Source organism: Sinocyclocheilus grahami, unplaced genomic scaffold (assembly GCF_001515645.1).
Source record: "Sinocyclocheilus grahami isolate Dianchi unplaced genomic scaffold, SAMN03320097.WGS_v1.1 scaffold202.1, whole genome shotgun sequence".
NCBI lineage: Eukaryota > Metazoa > Chordata > Actinopteri > Cypriniformes > Cyprinidae > Sinocyclocheilus > Sinocyclocheilus grahami.
The window spans coordinates 1080736-1098221 of NW_015505381.1; the positions used below are offsets into that span (position 1 = coordinate 1080736).

The 17486-nt window shown below is 37.1% G+C and overlaps 3 protein-coding genes across 3 annotated transcripts in view; all 3 read right to left on the reverse strand.

The window, feature by feature from the left end:
- Positions 1-8264, reverse strand: part of uba7 (ubiquitin-like modifier activating enzyme 7) — a 32743-nt gene extending 24479 nt beyond the window's left edge. Inside the window, exons 1-16 of the mRNA XM_016285846.1 lie at positions 8037-8264; positions 7617-7663; positions 6575-6743; positions 6226-6360; positions 6010-6116; positions 5832-5922; positions 5038-5170; positions 4393-4490; positions 4056-4217; positions 3268-3432; positions 3051-3158; positions 2852-2932; positions 1965-2120; positions 1582-1747; positions 1265-1461; positions 733-797 (exon numbers count right to left, since the gene is read on the reverse strand). Coding sequence (XP_016141332.1) covers positions 733-797; positions 1265-1461; positions 1582-1747; positions 1965-2120; positions 2852-2932; positions 3051-3158; positions 3268-3432; positions 4056-4217; positions 4393-4490; positions 5038-5170; positions 5832-5922; positions 6010-6116; positions 6226-6360; positions 6575-6743; positions 7617-7660 — 1877 coding nt within the window. The 5' untranslated portion in view covers positions 7661-7663; positions 8037-8264. The remainder of the gene's footprint in view (positions 1-732; positions 798-1264; positions 1462-1581; positions 1748-1964; positions 2121-2851; positions 2933-3050; positions 3159-3267; positions 3433-4055; positions 4218-4392; positions 4491-5037; positions 5171-5831; positions 5923-6009; positions 6117-6225; positions 6361-6574; positions 6744-7616; positions 7664-8036) is intronic.
- Positions 8265-9866: 1602 nt separating this feature from the next.
- LOC107595460 (olfactory receptor 4F6-like) lies at positions 9867-10790 on the reverse strand. Its single transcript, XM_016285866.1, has one exon. It carries the CDS (start codon positions 10788-10790, stop codon positions 9867-9869), a length of 924 nt encoding a protein of 307 aa, XP_016141352.1.
- Positions 10791-16387: 5597 nt separating this feature from the next.
- On the reverse strand, positions 16388-17311 carry LOC107595461 (olfactory receptor 4K2-like). The gene has a single exon (XM_016285867.1). The coding sequence runs from the start codon at positions 17309-17311 to the stop codon at positions 16388-16390; it is 924 nt and encodes a 307-aa protein (XP_016141353.1).
- Between the last annotated feature and the right edge of the window lie 175 nt (positions 17312-17486).

A 17486-nucleotide genomic window follows, 5' to 3' on the forward strand; every position in this document is an offset into this window, starting at 1 on the left:
CCTTGTCATTTCTAGGCTGGACTACTGCAATGCTCTTCTGGCTGGACTTCCATCAAGCACAATCAAACCTCTACAAATGATTCAGAATGCAGCGACACGACTGGTCTTCAATGAGCCCAAAAGAGCCCAAGTTACACCTCTCTTTATCTCTCTGCACTGGCTGCCGGTTGAGGCTCAGCACCTGCCTACTTCCACTCACTACTATGAATCTACATCCCCTCCAGAAGTCTGAGATCTGCTAATGAGCGACGCCTCATGGTACCATCACAGAGAGGCTCAAAATCACTTTCCAGAACATTCTCATTCATCATTCCTGGCTGGTGGAATGATCTTCCCACCCCTATCCGGAATGCTGAATCCCTGACAATTTTCAAGCGACAGCTGAAAACTCATCTCTTTAAACGCTACTTGACTTCATCTTCAAAAAAAAAAAAAAACCTCTTTATTTATTCCTTCCCTTTTCTAGCTTGTACTTATTTGAACAATGTCTAAGAACTTGGTATTACAACCACTTCATGTGTCTGTTTGCCTCTTTAAGAAGAATCGCTTTATGTATTCCCCAAATGTAAGTCGCTTTGGATAAAAGCATCGGCAAAATGACTAAATGTAAATGTAAGAATCTCTGACACGATATCTGCATCTGCTGATAACAGCAAAGCCCCTTCACCCTATATTTCCTCCACACAGTTTCTCTTCTAGACTATTAGCTAGTTAAATTGCATTCATCTATACCTGAGAAAGTTGTTCACATTCTCTGCCGCTTGTTTGAAAAGTCCCTCAAACTGGTCTCTGGCCCACTGAAAATGACAAACAATTGATTTGTGAATCACATACAGTCATAGCTCCATGTATGGTAGAAATGCAACTGCTGCATTAAAATTGTCACTGTGTTGTCACTGTCTCTTATGGTTGTCACTGTCTCTAATATATAATGCTGTTTATTTACTATCATATTGCATTTAAAGTCGGAGACAACAATACTGCAGTACGCACTTAAAATAAACAGGATTGTATTGTCTTTTGGTGTGGACGCAAATATATAATAGCTATTGTTCCAGTTATCTTTATAGTTATAATTCTTGGTGTAAACAGGCCTTTAATCAACATTTGAAATAACACAGGTTTATCTCCTAAAATGTTTTCATCAATGTTTTCTGATTACAAAATGAGAGAAATTGAAATGGCTTCTTGAACGGCTGCTAAATTGCCAAACTGATACATTTACAATCAAGTAATCTTTCTACGTTTACAAATGCCTTCTGACCTGTAGCGTGTGCTCTATACGGTGAGGGAAGTTCTTGAGTGTGCAGATGGGAATGGCTTTCTGTCCTCCAGATGTGGAGGGTCCGTATGATTCCGTCAGATGTGGTACCACCACCAAAGTGTGGCCTTTACTACCCAGGGTTCCTCCCTCCAGCATAGACTTTTTGTTTCGCACACAGCATTGATCGAGATAGACTCCTAATACATAGGGAGAAAAAAAAATGTTAGACACATATTTACAAGTTTGCATTGTCATTTTGGGTGAGATGACAAACTTGGTTGGCAAACATCATAAAACCGTGCAAAGTTTAAACTCACGTGCATCCACATTATCCAGCGCGGCTGCCACACCATCAAGGTTGCTGTAAAATGAATGTGTGTAGACCTCCTCCGTCTCAGGACACACACGGTTCTGGTGAGCGGTGATGTTCATGTAAGGGTTCATTTCTTTAACAGACTCTGCCGCCACCTCAGACTTCAGTCTCTGAGAAACACAGAAAGAATAATGTAAATGCAGTACATTTTACCACAGCTGAGGGGTAGATTAGGCACACCATGAAGTGGATGTGGCTCATTCAGTTAGATTTCAGGTTCTGTTCTAGACTACAGTCACTGATATCTTAGTGTAACCGTTTCATTTTGTGAAGCGTAAGTCAGTTTTGTAGCTGTTCAGTGCTGTTTTTTGTGCCAACTCATCTTACCCCAATGTCCTTAGAGTGGAAAAGAAACTGTCGATTCAGATTTGATCGCTCAATAGAGTCCATGTCAGTCACCGTGATGTTCCCGCCCTCTCCCGCACCCAGACCAATCAGAGCGAAGTTCTTCAGCAGCTCACAACCAATTGCTCCAGCTCCGACCTGATCGTAGACAGAGATATTTTATCATAACTCCATTCTTCATTGTCACATGATCCTTCAGAAATCATTCTAATATGCTGATTTGCTGCTCAACAAATATTTCTTATTTTTATCAATTTTGTAAACAGTTGCGCCGCTTTATATTTTTGGGAAGCAGTGCTACGTTTATCAGGATTCTTTGATGAATAGAAAGGGCAAAAGAACAGCATTTGTTTCAAATAAAAATTGTTTGTAACATTATAAATGTTTATACTTTATATATATATATATATATATATATATATATATATATATATATATACACTTTAATGTATCCTTGATAAATAAATAAAAATATTTTGTTAAAACAAATTTAAGACCCCAAACATTATAACAGTCTATGCTCAAAATAAGTATTATAAAACTTACATGAGCAAACCATTTTAAAATGAAGAAATACACAATTTAGCAACATTCAGAGTCATCAAAGTAATACACCAAAAAATCATCCCTCCTAAAAATCTGAAATATTTGGTTGAATCACATAAGAAACTCTGACTGACATATCCTTAGTGCTCAACAGGAAATGTCACATGGCACATAAAATATTTCCTGTGCATTCGACACCATTGACTCACTGGTCTGCTCATTGCTCTTCATAACAGATCACCGATAAGATCCAGCAGGGTTTACTGAAACACAAATCAGGGTAATGTCCTCACCTGCTGGTGAAACAGGAGAAATACACTCACCAGAAAATAGCTCTGTTTCTTCAGTTTGTCTTGAAAAGCAGATCCAAACACAGCAATCTGCCCATCATATCGGCTGTCTCTCTACAGCACAGAAGATAAAGATCACTTCATGTGAAGTATGTAAAGTGCTCAGTTGATTATGTTCATCAGAAACAAGACTTTCATATTTTCTTTTCATATGAACTGGCTTGTAGCTTACAGGAGCACAGGCGTCTTCAGAAAGGACTTCATCGTTCTCCTGAGGTAGGCATTCCAGGGCATCAAAGTACAGCCACTGTCTGAGAGGAGTGAATTTACCACTGCATGCCTGAAAGATTTCACAGAAATGCAGTCATTAAAAAATGTGCTTAAATATACACCATGATCTCAAACTCAACTGGTGCTGCCAGAATAAAATGTTAAATGATTAAGCTCACCTTCACCACCTCCTGAGCAGCTAGACCACCAATGAAGGCATTGACAGGTGCCAGGTCACCACTGGCAACCAGGGATAACTGCCTTACAGCGTCTTCATCAAGCTCATCAAACTTTGCATCTGTGCAAAGCTCTTTTGTTATAGTAACCAACACTTCAGCATCAGCCTATAGAGGGCAGCAAAAACACAGAGATGAACTACTCAACTACTACATATGGGTGTAAAATGTGCTGAAGAATCTGACAATGAAAATTCAATGCACTTATTAAGGTGCAATAAATTCAAATTCTACTCTTATAATGTAATATTAAGTGCTTCTTTCTCATTCAAAATACAAATCCTGACCAATTTTCAGTATTAAAATACATTTTTGTCTGTTTTTGTTTGACAGAATGCTGTAAACTGTTCTTCCAGTTACTTTTTTTTAATAGTTATGAACCAAAGGAATCAAATCATATTGTATCAATTTTTATTATGTCACGATGCATTGCACGATTTATAATTGTAATCACTCTGAATCATTGTCAGAGCAAATACGTTATATACCTGTAAACATACACACTTAAAAAAGAATAATGCTTTTAGATGTATAATACATTTTTTTAATGGAGTATATTAATAATTATTAAAGAGGCAGTTTTACAGAACAGTAAAAAAAAAAACTTTTCTTTATCCTTAGCCAACATTTTACACATGTTGACAATACACAATCTTTAAAAATGTTCTGTGAATATATTTATAGACGTACTTTAAAAACCTTATTTAGCATAAACGTTTTGTTGGACTGACCTGGGATCTAGGATGGGGTACCCGGCTGTATTTCTGAGTGAATCTATGCAGGGCCTGGAAGGCCAGATGCAGAGACAGGTTTCTTTGTATCTTGCCATAGTCTGTCATCTCCACAAGCTCAGGATCTCTGATCGCTTCATCCAGAGCCACATTCAGAGGTTTCTGTGAGAATTAAAATATCAACTCAATGACGTGCCCTGCTTTAATGCCGTACGTCGACACACTTCCAGATTTCAAAAACATACTACGTCAGTAGCATCTTAAAATAATTGATTATTCCATACTATGCAGTCAAGTATCCTCACTATGGAATAAATCAGTCATGGGTGATACTTACAAAGCTGAGGATTTCAGTCTGTTTCACTTCAGTTGCCACTCCACCCTTCACATACTCAGAAAAGTTTGAAGTGTTACAAATACTGAAGGAGTAGATGTCTAAAAACATTAAAATATATTGTTATTGACTGATTTGCATTGCTATTGACATTTTCTTGACATTCTCTATCAATGATCAGCTCTAAATGTTTTCCATATGTGACCCTGGACCACAAAACCAGTCTTAAGTCACTTGGGTATATTTTTAGCAATAGCCAAAAAAACATTGTATGGGTCAAAATTATCGATTTTTCTTTTATGCCAAAAATTATTAGGATATTAAGTAAAGATCATGTTCCATGAAGATATTTTGTAAATTTCCTACCGTAAATATATCAAAACTTAATTTTTGATTAGTAATATGCATTGCTAAGAACTTCATCTGGACAACTTTAAAGGCGATTTTCTCAATATTAAAATTTTTTTTTGCACCCTCAAATTCCAGATATTCAAATAGTTGTATCTCGGCCAAATATTGTCCTATCCTAACAAACCATACATCAAAGGAAAGCTTATTTAAGCTTATATAATCTCAATTTCAAGAAATTGACCCTTATGACTGGTTTTGTGGTCCAGGGTCACATATATTTGATCATATGACGCCTACCTCTCACTTTGATCTCAATGGGGCCATAACTATTGAGTTCAGTCATGCCTTGAATCCCAGAGAAATTCACAAACATGCCATCGGTGAACTCGTGGCTTTCCTCATCTGTGCATGTCACTATGCCTGGATTGTCCTATGATGGAAAATAACACATTTTCAGCTCAAATTCATTTTAGGAAAGTAAGAATTGTATTAGAAATGAAGAAATGTTGACTCATAAGGGGTGGTAGCAAATTTGGGAAAATTGTTTTGAAACAATCATTGTTTGCAATTCCATTTGGCACCTCTAGAAAATTACATAGGAACTAAAAATTTTAATCATGTCATATGTCATGTTACAAATCCATAAGACTCTGTTCATGTTTGAAGCACAGATAAAGACATTTTTAATGAAATCTGAAAGATTTCTTTCCCTCCATTGAACGTCCATTCACTTTGACACTTCATGAAGTTCATTAAGAAATAATAAACATAATAAACATCAATCAGTTTAATTCAAGTCTCCTGTAAAGGCACTATCCATTTATGATCAACGCACTTTATTTAGGTTTCATTCACATTTAATTTTAAAATATGGTAAACAGAAGGTCAAAAATGCTTGTTTTAGTTTTTTATATATTCAATGGAGGGACAGAAATCTCTCAGATTTCATAAAAAAATTTCAAAATGTAAAAAAAAGTCTTTATTTGTATTTAAAGTTACTTAAAGGTCTTATAGATTTGAAACCACGTGAGGGTCGGTATCCCTTTAAGAGAACCAAACTGAAAGTGAAAATGTGATTTTTGTCCTGTCACCTTGCTGATATGACCAATCATGGCTGATACTGGAGTCTCTCCATTTGTGTCTCTGACCTCAAATGATTCGCCAAAGTCACAAAAGAGCTGCCTGTGAACCAAACACACAAATCAGATCTGATCCAGTACTATTTTAACCAGCGTCACATATTTTGCTGATTCATGTGATGCAGCCTACCCACAAAGCCCTCTGGTGTCAGCCACAATAAACTTTATATTGTTCGAATGACAAAATGCTCCCACACGTAGCTGCTCTTCTAAAGGTGAATTTGTGAGCACCACCACCTATTGTGATAAACACATTAAATATGACTAAGCAAGAAAAGGGGTTAAAACTAAACTCTAACTAAAACTCTGTATTGCACATACATATGAGTCCAGCATCATAACTCACCTGGAACTTACTGAGGAAGTCCTCATCGAGTTTTTTGGTCCAGGCAGACACTCGAACATAGACATTCAGACTAGAGAGCTGCTTCTCAGAGCACAAAGCCCGGTTCTGACCCAGATCAGCTTCCTTTAGGTAAAACTACAGAGAGAATTTCAAGTACATTTTCACATAAGTGATTATCATTTGTAAAAGACACATCAAAACACCTGAATACATTTATATTTCTACAAATTTCATCGTTCAAAACAGCAGCTCGGACCATCTTCACAACATCATAGTTTGGTTAATAAATAATGACAGAATATTCATTTAGGTGAAGTATTGATTTAATTGCAGTAATATGACCTATTACCTGAGAGGACAGATCTCTCCACTCCACCACACCATCATCCTGAATGGTGACCGATCGAACTCCAGCCAGGATCACATTCTTGGCAATCTCCACACCAAGACCTCGCATTCCAGCAATGAGGACATCAGCCTTTCCCATGCGACGCATTGCATCATGGTCAATCACGTACCTGTTGTGAGATGAAAAATTGCACCATGCATAAAGTAACATTTCCGTACTTGCTGATTTAATATTTGAAACATCTGAACTGTGAATGCTGCCATTTTCAATTGATATATTTTGTGTCACAGAATAAATAGAACATTTGAACTAAATTAAAACAAGCATACATTAAATATTACAAATGCTCTCAATGCTACCATGATGTATTCTTTGCACTTTTAAATAACATATGGAATATTTTCATATAATGTATCAGTAGTACACAAAATAGCATGCAAATTATTTCAACTATGCCAAAAAAAAAAAAAACCCAACCCCAGTTACTTTTGCTTTTGATTTCTTTGAAAAATACCAGGAAGAGACTAGGTGGGGCGTAACTATTCATACAGTATTGCTGACTTGGAACATACAGGAAATACATAACTGGAATTCCTCAAACTAAGTAACTCGACCTCAAAAAGACAATTTTACATTAAAATTATAGCTGAAACAACAAACTGAAATAATTTTTTTTTTAGGTATGTATGTTTTATTTTTTGAACAGAGGAAACCGAAAAACTGTGAAATATATACTTTTAATATATAAATGAAAGTGTAATAAATGCAACACAGATTTTTCTCCACTGGAAATGTAATTCAAGTGATTGCATTCGGTTTCAACAGCAGTTAATGAAAGTAAATGAAGTAAAAACGATTACTAGAAGAGACAGTATGATTACTCGGATGCTTTAGGCTACACCCCGGTGCAGCAGTGAATACTGGCAATGCAATTTCCAAAGATACATTTCCAAGAAACAGAAAGCACAAATAGGTAGACGTTTAAGGGAAAACCAAGATGCAGATAAGGAAAGCAGATAAGAATATTTTAGAGTGCACTTACAGCTGTCGAGAATATAATCCCTCGTCAATATCAGCCTGAGCCATTTTCTGTGAGAATGACAAATCATTGTCAGTGCTGTCCTTTACAAAGACGTACAGCAATGTATCAGATGCTAATAGCATGGTCATTCCTGATTTCCATATTCATGATATTTATATGTTACATGTAATAATGTAATACTGTATTATTAATATGGTGCATGTTAACATGTTAGTACCATAGTACTTTTTTTACATTGGTGGGTCTTTTAAATACACCTGTTTAACACCTGGGTATAAACAATGCAAGGCATTGAGAGTTTTCAAGGATATTGTACATTAGCGAACAACAAGCGACGAATTTATAAATATGGCAACTGTATAATTAGCTATTATTGACAAAAATCGTCAAAGAGTAGGCAATATTTTCAGTAACATTTACCTTTCAGCGGAGTTTGGCGTTTGGTTCCTCGTTCTGTCAGATCAGAAAGTGATCTGATTCAGAGTAAAGGGTTTCACTTTCGTTTCTGTTATTGTGTAACTCTCGGGCCTTTCTCTCACATTCGGCCATATCGAGTGATTAAAAAGCCAATTATTTTTTATTTTGCTTTATCTTCGACAACTTCTGTCACCGGACGCTGAGATTCCTCAGGTGAGGTCAACACCTGCACGAGCTCAACATTGGTGGGTCTTTTAAATACACCTGTTTAACACCTGGGTATAAACAATGCAAGGCATTGAGAGTTTTCAAGGATATTGTACATTAGCGAACAACAAGCGACGAATTTATAAAATATGGCAACTGTATAATTAGCTATTATTGACAAAAATCGTCAAAGAGTAGGCAATATTTTCAGTAACATTTACCTTTCAGTGGAGTTTGGCGTTTGGTTCCTCGTTCTGTCAGAACAGAAAGTGATCTGATTCAGAGTAAAGGGTTTCACTTTCGTTTCTGTTATTGTGTAACTCTCGGGCCTTTCTCTCACATTCGGCCATATCGAGTGATTAAAAAGCCAATTATTTTTTATTTTGCTTTATCTTCGACAACTTCTGTCACCGGACGCTGAGATTCCTCAGGTGAGGTCAACACCTGCACGAGCTCACCACAGAAAAACCACAAGATGGCGCTGCAAATCAACGGCAATAATAATAATAAGAATAATAAGAATTCATTACATTTATATAGAGCTTTTCTAGGCACTCAAATCGCTTTATATTGTCAGGGGGTATCTCCTCATCCACCACCAGATATAACAGACTAAGCTTCAGTGACTGGGCACCAAACGAGCCGGAATTTTTTCTCGAATTGGTCAGATAAGATCACTCAATCGTTCACCCGAAATGTTGTTAAAGTGCCACTCTGTCGTTTATCAGGTCCAAAAAATTGTCCAAATCGCTGCTAATGAATATAGTCCAATAACTAGCCGTCATGTGACACCTGTTACTTTTTACAGCGCTTACCTGGATTAACCATTTACAATCATTTATGATTTCGATATATATATATATATATGAAGAGTTCAGATGCAATAGCCTCCAAGTGCCGTATGAAATGTTCTTTTAAATAAGCATTTTTCTCAGGCTCCTACGTTTATGTTCAGTTATTTCACTTTAATGGCAATGAAAAGAACCTATTCATTGCCATTAAAGTGAAATTACTGAACCTACACATAGGACTCCTATGATAGGAGTCTAATAAAATGCAAATTTGCGTCTGAACTCTTCATATATATGTATATATTCCTAATAGTATGCAAAAGAGGAATGCATGTTTATTTATTTAAATCATTTAAATAATTAAACGTGTTACTTACGAGTCTCAGTCACTTTAAAGTTAATAAAGTTACAGTGTTGTATATTTTACTGATCTAATATATATATATATATATATATTCTTTTTTCATTTATTTTCTCTGTTCTCAAGTTAAATAATAATAAAAAATAAGCATAAACAAAAATACATGAATGAACTGATTAAATGACAAAATAATGCAAGTAGCCTAAACCTTGGCATTAAAAATAACTGTAAACCAAACCACAAATAAGAATTTACAGTGTGATTTATTTTATTAAAAATAATAATCATAATACAGTACTGTCACCAACATTATTAAGCAGTATTCTCCATAAGGCTATGAAGGCATTTTATAAATCAACAGATATTGTTCAAAATAAAGTCAAAATTTGTGGTTCTCAAATAAAACAAATGTCTTAATTAAACATAAATACAAATAAATACATTATTTCGAAGTAAAATTTAGTCAACTGAAAATCATAATTTTGATGGCATAATCTTTACAATAATAACTTTACAAGTAAAGTATTCCTTCATTTGTTTCAGAAACCTCTGGTCTCGGACCCCGTATATCAAAGCACTCAGTAATCTTGGCATAATATTTGTGATTAGATAATTAAAGAAAGTGATCTTTGTTCTGTGAACAGGAAAAAAAGGCGTGACTATTAAATCCAAAACAGGGGCGATATAGGAAAGCATACAAAGTAGTAACTGGACACCATGCAACAATATTGTACTCCGAGCCTTATTTGCTGAACCCTTTGAAACAGCCTTTCTGGCAGTAAAAAGGACTCTGCAGTAAGTATAGATGAGAATTATCCACACCAGGGACATATAAATGACTTGTGAAGCAGTGGTGCGATCCTTGTGGGCTTTGGAAGGGAATAATCTGAATGGATAGCAAAGTACAAGAGAACTGAAAAAAGATATGGGCTGGATTAAGAGTAAAATAATGATATCTGCCAGAGAAGGTATAACTCCTATAACCCACAGCAAACATATAAAAATGTAGGTCCTTTCTGGTGTGCAAATCTGAGCGTGATGCAGTGGTTTACAGATAGCAATGAAACGCTCTATTGCCATACCAGCCAGATTCAATGGAGTGATCATAAAGGTGGTTGAACCAAGCACCACCAATACGCAACACAATGAAGCATTCACAAGTGGTGAAACGTAGGTCAACACATATAAAGTCACTGATATGCATATCATGAGCATGTCATTGATTACCAGGTGAATGTATAAAATGTATCTGGAGTCTCTTGAAAACATTGGATTGGAGAAGAAAGTCACCACTAGCATTCCGTTAATGAAATTAATGACAAGACCGAGAGAAACAATCACAAGGTTTTTGGCAAGAGCTTCTTCATAACTATCCACAATCCAGACCGTCGAGTTCATTTTCCAGTTCTTTACAAGCAAGGATCTGGAATGGAAATAGGAGAGAGTGGTAAAAAAAAAGATCACCTACTACAGACTTAACTTAGACTATTCATTTGAGAAGTCTTATAGATATACCTTGAGCAGAAGAACCAGTTCTGGATGGTGGGCAGTCTGAAGCTCACATGAGTTTTAATCAGTAGAGTGCTTCTGTATGCTATTTATGGTTTGTGGAAAGGGCAGAGATCATGAATATTAAACACGATGGTCATAGCCATTAGGCCATTTTAAATTAGTCTATTCAAACGTTTGCATGTTTGCAATGCAAATACTGCACTCTCTGCATTGCCACAAGAGGCATTATAGCATCATTAAAGGATTAGTTCACTTCCAGAATAAAAATGTCCTGAGTATTTACTCACCCCCATGTCATCCAAGATGTTTATGTCTTTATTTCTTCAATCACAAACAAATTAAGGTTTCTAACAAAAATATTCCAGGATTTTAAAACTTCAACGGTGGCAAATGGGTTGAAGGTCCAAATTGCAGTTTCAACGCAGCTTCAAAGGTCTCCACATGATCCCAGCCGAGGAATAAGTGTCTTATCTAGTGAAACGATCTATCATTTTATCGTTTATCGAGGAATGAGAGAAGACCCTCATTCCTCGGCTTGGATCATGTAGAGCCCTTTGAAGCTGCACTGAAACTGCAATTTGGACCTTGGCAACCCATTGGCAGACATTGAAGTCCACTATATGGAGAAAATTCCTGGAATGTTCCCCTCAAAAACCTTAATTTCTTTTCGACTGAAAAAAGAAAGACATGAACATCTTGGATGACATGTGGTTGAGTAAATTATTAGGACATTTTATTCTGAAAGTAAACTAAACCTTTAACATGGACATAACTTGTACTGTCAGTTTTGACTGCACAATTACGGTCATAATCAGATCTAGTGAATAAGCATATTGTATTAATAACCTAATATTTCAATCATAATTAGGGATTGTAAAGGTGTTGTGCAGGATCAAACGCATGATGCAGGAGAATCCAACAAACAGTCTTTAATAAACCCAACAGGAGATGGGGCAAATGCAACACAACCACAGAAACAAGAAACAAAACTGATCATAAACCAGCATGGATTCCATGATGGTCCAGGCTTGTTTATGCTGGTTATAGTTGGTTGTAGTTGTGCTGTCTGCTCATCTTTTCTCTTTTTTTCTGTTCTTGTTGTTCCTCTTATCTTCAGTGATTCTGCTTGGTAACTGCAAGTGTCATCACTAATGGTCAATCCTGTAACGTGAATCTACTTTATTTCACTGCAACACTGCTTCAGTGTTACTTTTACTCTATTTTTTTTGTAAAAAAACAAACAAAAAAAATCGAACAAATTGAGCAATCTTTAACACTGAGCTATTTGCTGTGCCATTAAACATGTAACCTGCATCATGTGTTTTTCTTATTTTTAAAAATAATTTATTAAAATAATTGTTATAATTGCTATTAAGATAATTGTTTTATTTAACTATGAACACTCACTAAGAAACATATGATTTAAAATGTGTACATGTGATGTGTTGTGGTTTTGCTGGGATAATACCAGCACCCAAAAGATCCACCAGCTAACCAGCATCCCATGTTGAAGACCAGCAAACCAGCAACCAGCATCTCAAGCTGGGAACCAGCAAACCAGCATCCCATAATGGTCCCAGCATGCAAAACACACCTTATTCTGGTAACCAGCAATGCTGGATTTTTCAGCAGGGAAGGGCTTAAATAGACAGGTGACAATTAACTAAAACAAAGGTGGAGCCGGAGAGAAGGAGCCTGACAAAGGATGGAGGGATGAGGTGAAGCCAGAGGACTAGAAGACTGTGGCGGTGGCAGGTTGACGAGGAAGCGTGGAGCCAAGGAGGAGCCAAAGGCTCGGAGGCCTGAGGTGGAGCTAGGGAATATACTTGCCAGGACGGAACTGGGGACTGGAAGGCGGATCCAGGGAGCAAAATGGAATAAACAGGGAGGAGTTGAGTGAAGAGCTAATGGGAACCAGTGGAGATGGGGCCGACAGACTGGCTGGCTTTGGAAGAGGCAGGAGACGCAGGCTGGGAACTCTGGAGACTTTGAACTAGACAGAACTGGCAGGAATTCAGGAGATTCTGAGCTTAGCAGAACCAGTGGGGATGCAGGAGATTCTAACTTGGGCAGAGCCAGCGGAGACACAGGAGATTCAGGGCTGGACGAAACCAGCGTCGATGGGAGAAATAGGTGGAAATCCTCTTACAAATAATTATAAAAACACAGTTTGCAGAGGCCAGCTGCAGCTCACCCTCAATAGCGGGAATGTGGGCAGGGCCTTCTACCATGCCCTACTCCACAAGAAATCCCACGGTGTCACAAGTTGCTGCAGGTTATGGGGCTATGACTGGCATCCCCTTGTGCTGGCTGAGTATCATGGCAGGCTTAGGCTCTCCATTTACAGTGGGCTCTAGCAATTGCTCTGTGTTCAGGTCATACTAAGAAGGGAGAGGTTATTATGTGAGTATCAACGTAATCAGCGTTGTTTATGTTCATTAGAAAGCACACACATGCTGAATGTAAACAACGCTGATTACGTTGATTACATTCTGGGGTACTCTCCAAAATGGCGGACGACGGTAACTCGGGGAGAAGAATTGTTGAATAATTGTTATTATTGTTTTCTTTGTGCACAAAAAGTATTCTCGCTGCTTTATAAAATTACGGTTGAACCCCTGATGTCACATATGGACTATTTTACCGATGACCTTGCTACGTTTCTGTATTGTTGCTGTCCATGGAGGGTCAAAGAGCTCTCAGATTCCATCAAAAATATCTTAATTTGTGTTCTGAAGATGAATGAAGGTCTTACAGGTTTGGAACGACATGAGGGTGAGTAATTAATGACAGAATTTTCGTTTTTGGGTAAACTAACCCTTTAAAGGAGCATTCTTGAGCAGGAGGAGACCTATATGGTCTGGTATATATATATGTTTAAATGGTGTTGTGTAGGATCAAGTGCATGAGGCAGGAGAATCCAACAAACAGGTTTTATTAATACATTTAACAGGAGACAGCAGGAGCAAATGCAACACAACCACAGAAACAAGAACAAACGATACCAAACCAGGAACTGACTAAAACTGAAGGCTTGAAGGGTTAGTTCACCCAAAAATGAAAATTAACCTGTGTTTTACTCACCCTGGAGGCATCCTAGGTGTATACGACATTCTTCTTTCAGACGAATCCAGTCGGAGATATATTAAAAATTGTCCTTGCTATTCCAAGCTCTATCATTGCAGTCAGCGGGTGTTGCAGTTGAACAGTCCACAAGTCGTCAAATAAAGCGCACGCATCCATAACAAAACTTGCCTCACACGGCTCCGGGGGGTGAATAAAGGCCTCCTGTAGCGAATCCATGTGTTTTTGTAAGAAAAATATCCATATTTCAAACGTAATAAACACTTTTTTCTCACTTACGGTATCTGTCATATCTGTCATACGTTTTGGCGGATGATGTAGGACGTCGGCGTTGCGTGATTAGCAACGAATGCGGAGAGAGAACAAAACAAAACACCGGTCACAAATTAGAAGTACAAACTGAGTTTGTAAAGAAACATGTCGGAGGATTTCGATAGAAACCAAGAGGAGACTGGTTTTCCTTTGCTAACGTAAGGAAACTTTGCTTCCTTTGCTCCTACATACAAGCTCGGGATACTTGCATATCTCAGAGGCGCTGCACATAATTCCTGCGTCATCCCCCATACTGGGGCCAGTTGCATAAACATAGCCACTGTAGCGTCTTGACCACTCCAACACACAATATATATTTTGTTAGCTAGATTTCACAAATACTTTATGTTAAGACTGTGTCATAAGAACTAGTTTGACCAACTAGCAGTTAGCCAAGGGGTAACCAGTCTTACTTTTAAATTCAAATTAGACCAGTCTACCTTTTTGTAACTTATTTAAAAAAGTTATGAGCTGACTTGATTAAAAAAATTAGATGACTAACTTTTTGAGACGATTCTAAGCAGTTTGTGCAACCGGCCGCTGGGAACACCCCACAAGATTTGGAGATGTTCTCACTCAATCTTCTAGCCATTACTTGTCCCTTGTCAAAGTCACTTTCGTGCTTCTAACACATGAAATTCAAGAAATACAAAGTTCTGTCATGAAACTCTGGATGCAGGACAATAGGTTCTAACACAATCTGATATAAACACAACATTATTCAAATGGTGCAGCTGATTGGTTTCTTTTCGCATCAGCAGCCAATGAGATTGCTGCTCACCATTCACATACTTGTCTAGTGCTTGCTGTAGCAGTTGCAGCGCACTTCAGAAACCCTCCACCTTCCCCAGCTCCACCTGTATTGGTCTGTTATATATGTGGGGCCATTTCATCTATGTTATATGTGCAGCAGCAGTATTTCTTACATGCTCACAGCAACATGTCTGTGGATGTTTTGGCAGTAGCAAGCCTTGGCACTTGCACTTCTGCAGCAGCAGCAGCGTAGCAGATCTATTCCGCCAAGATCAAATACATTGCCATGTATATTACCATGCTAAACTCTCAGAAAGTTGTCATGATAGAACTAACTGTTAACTGTTAACAGATGCCATTGTAACAGTATAATCAATATTATTCACTGTCAGTGGTTTTAATGCTGTGACTGATCATTGTACATACAATAACAAACAGTAGAAATGCCACTAGTGACAAGCGACCATGTGTGGGCACTTAATTCATTGTGTCGATGACGTGACAAATTGATTAAAGACTCGCGAGATAAATGTATTATTTATTTTTATACTAATTTATCAAAGTACAATCAAATTAAAAACTAAAAGAATAAGAATTTACAGTGCAATTTATTTAATTTAAAATAATAATCATAAAACAGTACTACTTTATCACCAACATTATTATTTTTCTCTAATTGTTCATCTTAAAACTATAGTTTGGTTATAAAATATTGTAATTGAAATATTTAATTAAAAAAAGTCTACTGCTCAAGATAAAGACACAAATATGTTTGCTGTTGTGAATCCATAATAGGCCCATATCATTTTTATAATTAATATGATTAACAACACCTGCATGAACTAGAGGGAAAATAATTTCATACATCCACTAAAAATCATCAAAACACCAGATGATTAAAAGACACTGAAAATGGATCAGTGAAGTTAGCTTTGAGTAAAGGCCATTCATCATTTGTTTGTACCGAAAATTCATAAATATTCAGGTTTGAAGTGTGATGAATGATGGACACACAACTGACTTTTTGAGTGATGTTAACACTTTACTGAGAAACTTTATAGTTATCACATGTAACTGAAGACGACCTACTTCCGTACACATTCAGGGCTTCTACTGACATCCTGACTACGGATATGTGTCAGGTACAAATGCGATTAACATTTAACTAAGAACATTTAATCAATGCTCTACAAAGTGTTTTGGGCCACTCTAGAGTCTTTCTGTTCTCGCTGATGTTCTCAAATAAAACAAATCGCATAAATAAATATAAATGCAAATAAATAAATCAATCAAATTCTAATTTCTAATATTTCTAAATAAATGTAGAAAAAAAATCATAATTTTGATGGCACAATCTTTACAAGAATAATTTTACATGCAAAGATTTCCTTCATTTGTTTCAGAAACCTCTGGTCTCGGACCCCGTATATCAAAGGACTCAGTAATCTTGGCATAATATTTGTGATTAGATAATTAAAGAAAGTGATCTTCGTTCTGAGAACAGGAAAAAAAGGAAAAACAAACATATCCATAACAGGGGTGATATAGGAAAGCATACAAAGAAGTAACTGGACACCATGCAACAATATTGTACTCCGAGCCTTATTTGCTGAACCTTTTGAGATGGCCTTTCCGGCAGTGAACAGGACTCTGCAATAAGTATAAATGAGAATGATCCACACCAATGACATACAGATGACTTGTGAAGCAGTGATGCGATCCTTGTGGTGTTTTGTCGGGAACAAACTAAATGTGTAGCAAAGCACAGTAGACCTGAAGAGAGATATGGGCTGGACAGAGAGAAGAATAATGATATCTGCCAGAGAAGGTATAACTCCTATAACCCACAGCAAACATATAAAAATGTAGGTCCTTTCTGGTGTGCAAATCTGAGCGTGATGCAGTGGTTTACAGATAGCAATGAAACGCTCTATTGCCATACCAGCCAGATTCAATGGAGTGATCATAAAGGTGGTTGTACCAAGAAAAACCAATGTGTAACACAAAGATGCATTTACAAGTTGGGAAGCATAGGTCAACACATATAAAGTCACTGATATGCATATCATGAGCATGTCATTGATTACCAGGTGAATGTATAAAATGTATCTGGAGTCTCTTGAAAACATTGGATTGGAGAAGAAAGTCACCACTAGCATTCCGTTAATGAAATTAATGACAAGACCGAAAGAAACAATCACAATGTTTTTGGCAAGAGCTTCTTCATAACTATCCACAATCCAGACCGTCGAGTTCATTTTCCAGTTCTTTATGACCAAGGGTCTGGAAGAGAATGAGGAGAGAGGGGTTAAATAGTGACCTAGTCTAGACTAATTGAGCCTATTCCTTTTGAGAAGCCTTGTAGATAGACTTACCTTGAGCAGAAGAACCAGTTCTGGATTGTGTATTTCAGTCTGAAGCTCACACGAGTTT

What these genes read in the sequence shown, in the direction of transcription:
- LOC107595460 (XM_016285866.1), bottom strand. Translation starts at nt 10,790, where the DNA reads ATGAACTCGACGGTCTGGATTGTGGATAGTTATGAAGAAGCTCTTGCC.
- LOC107595461 (XM_016285867.1), bottom strand. Translation starts at nt 17,311, where the DNA reads ATGAACTCGACGGTCTGGATTGTGGATAGTTATGAAGAAGCTCTTGCC.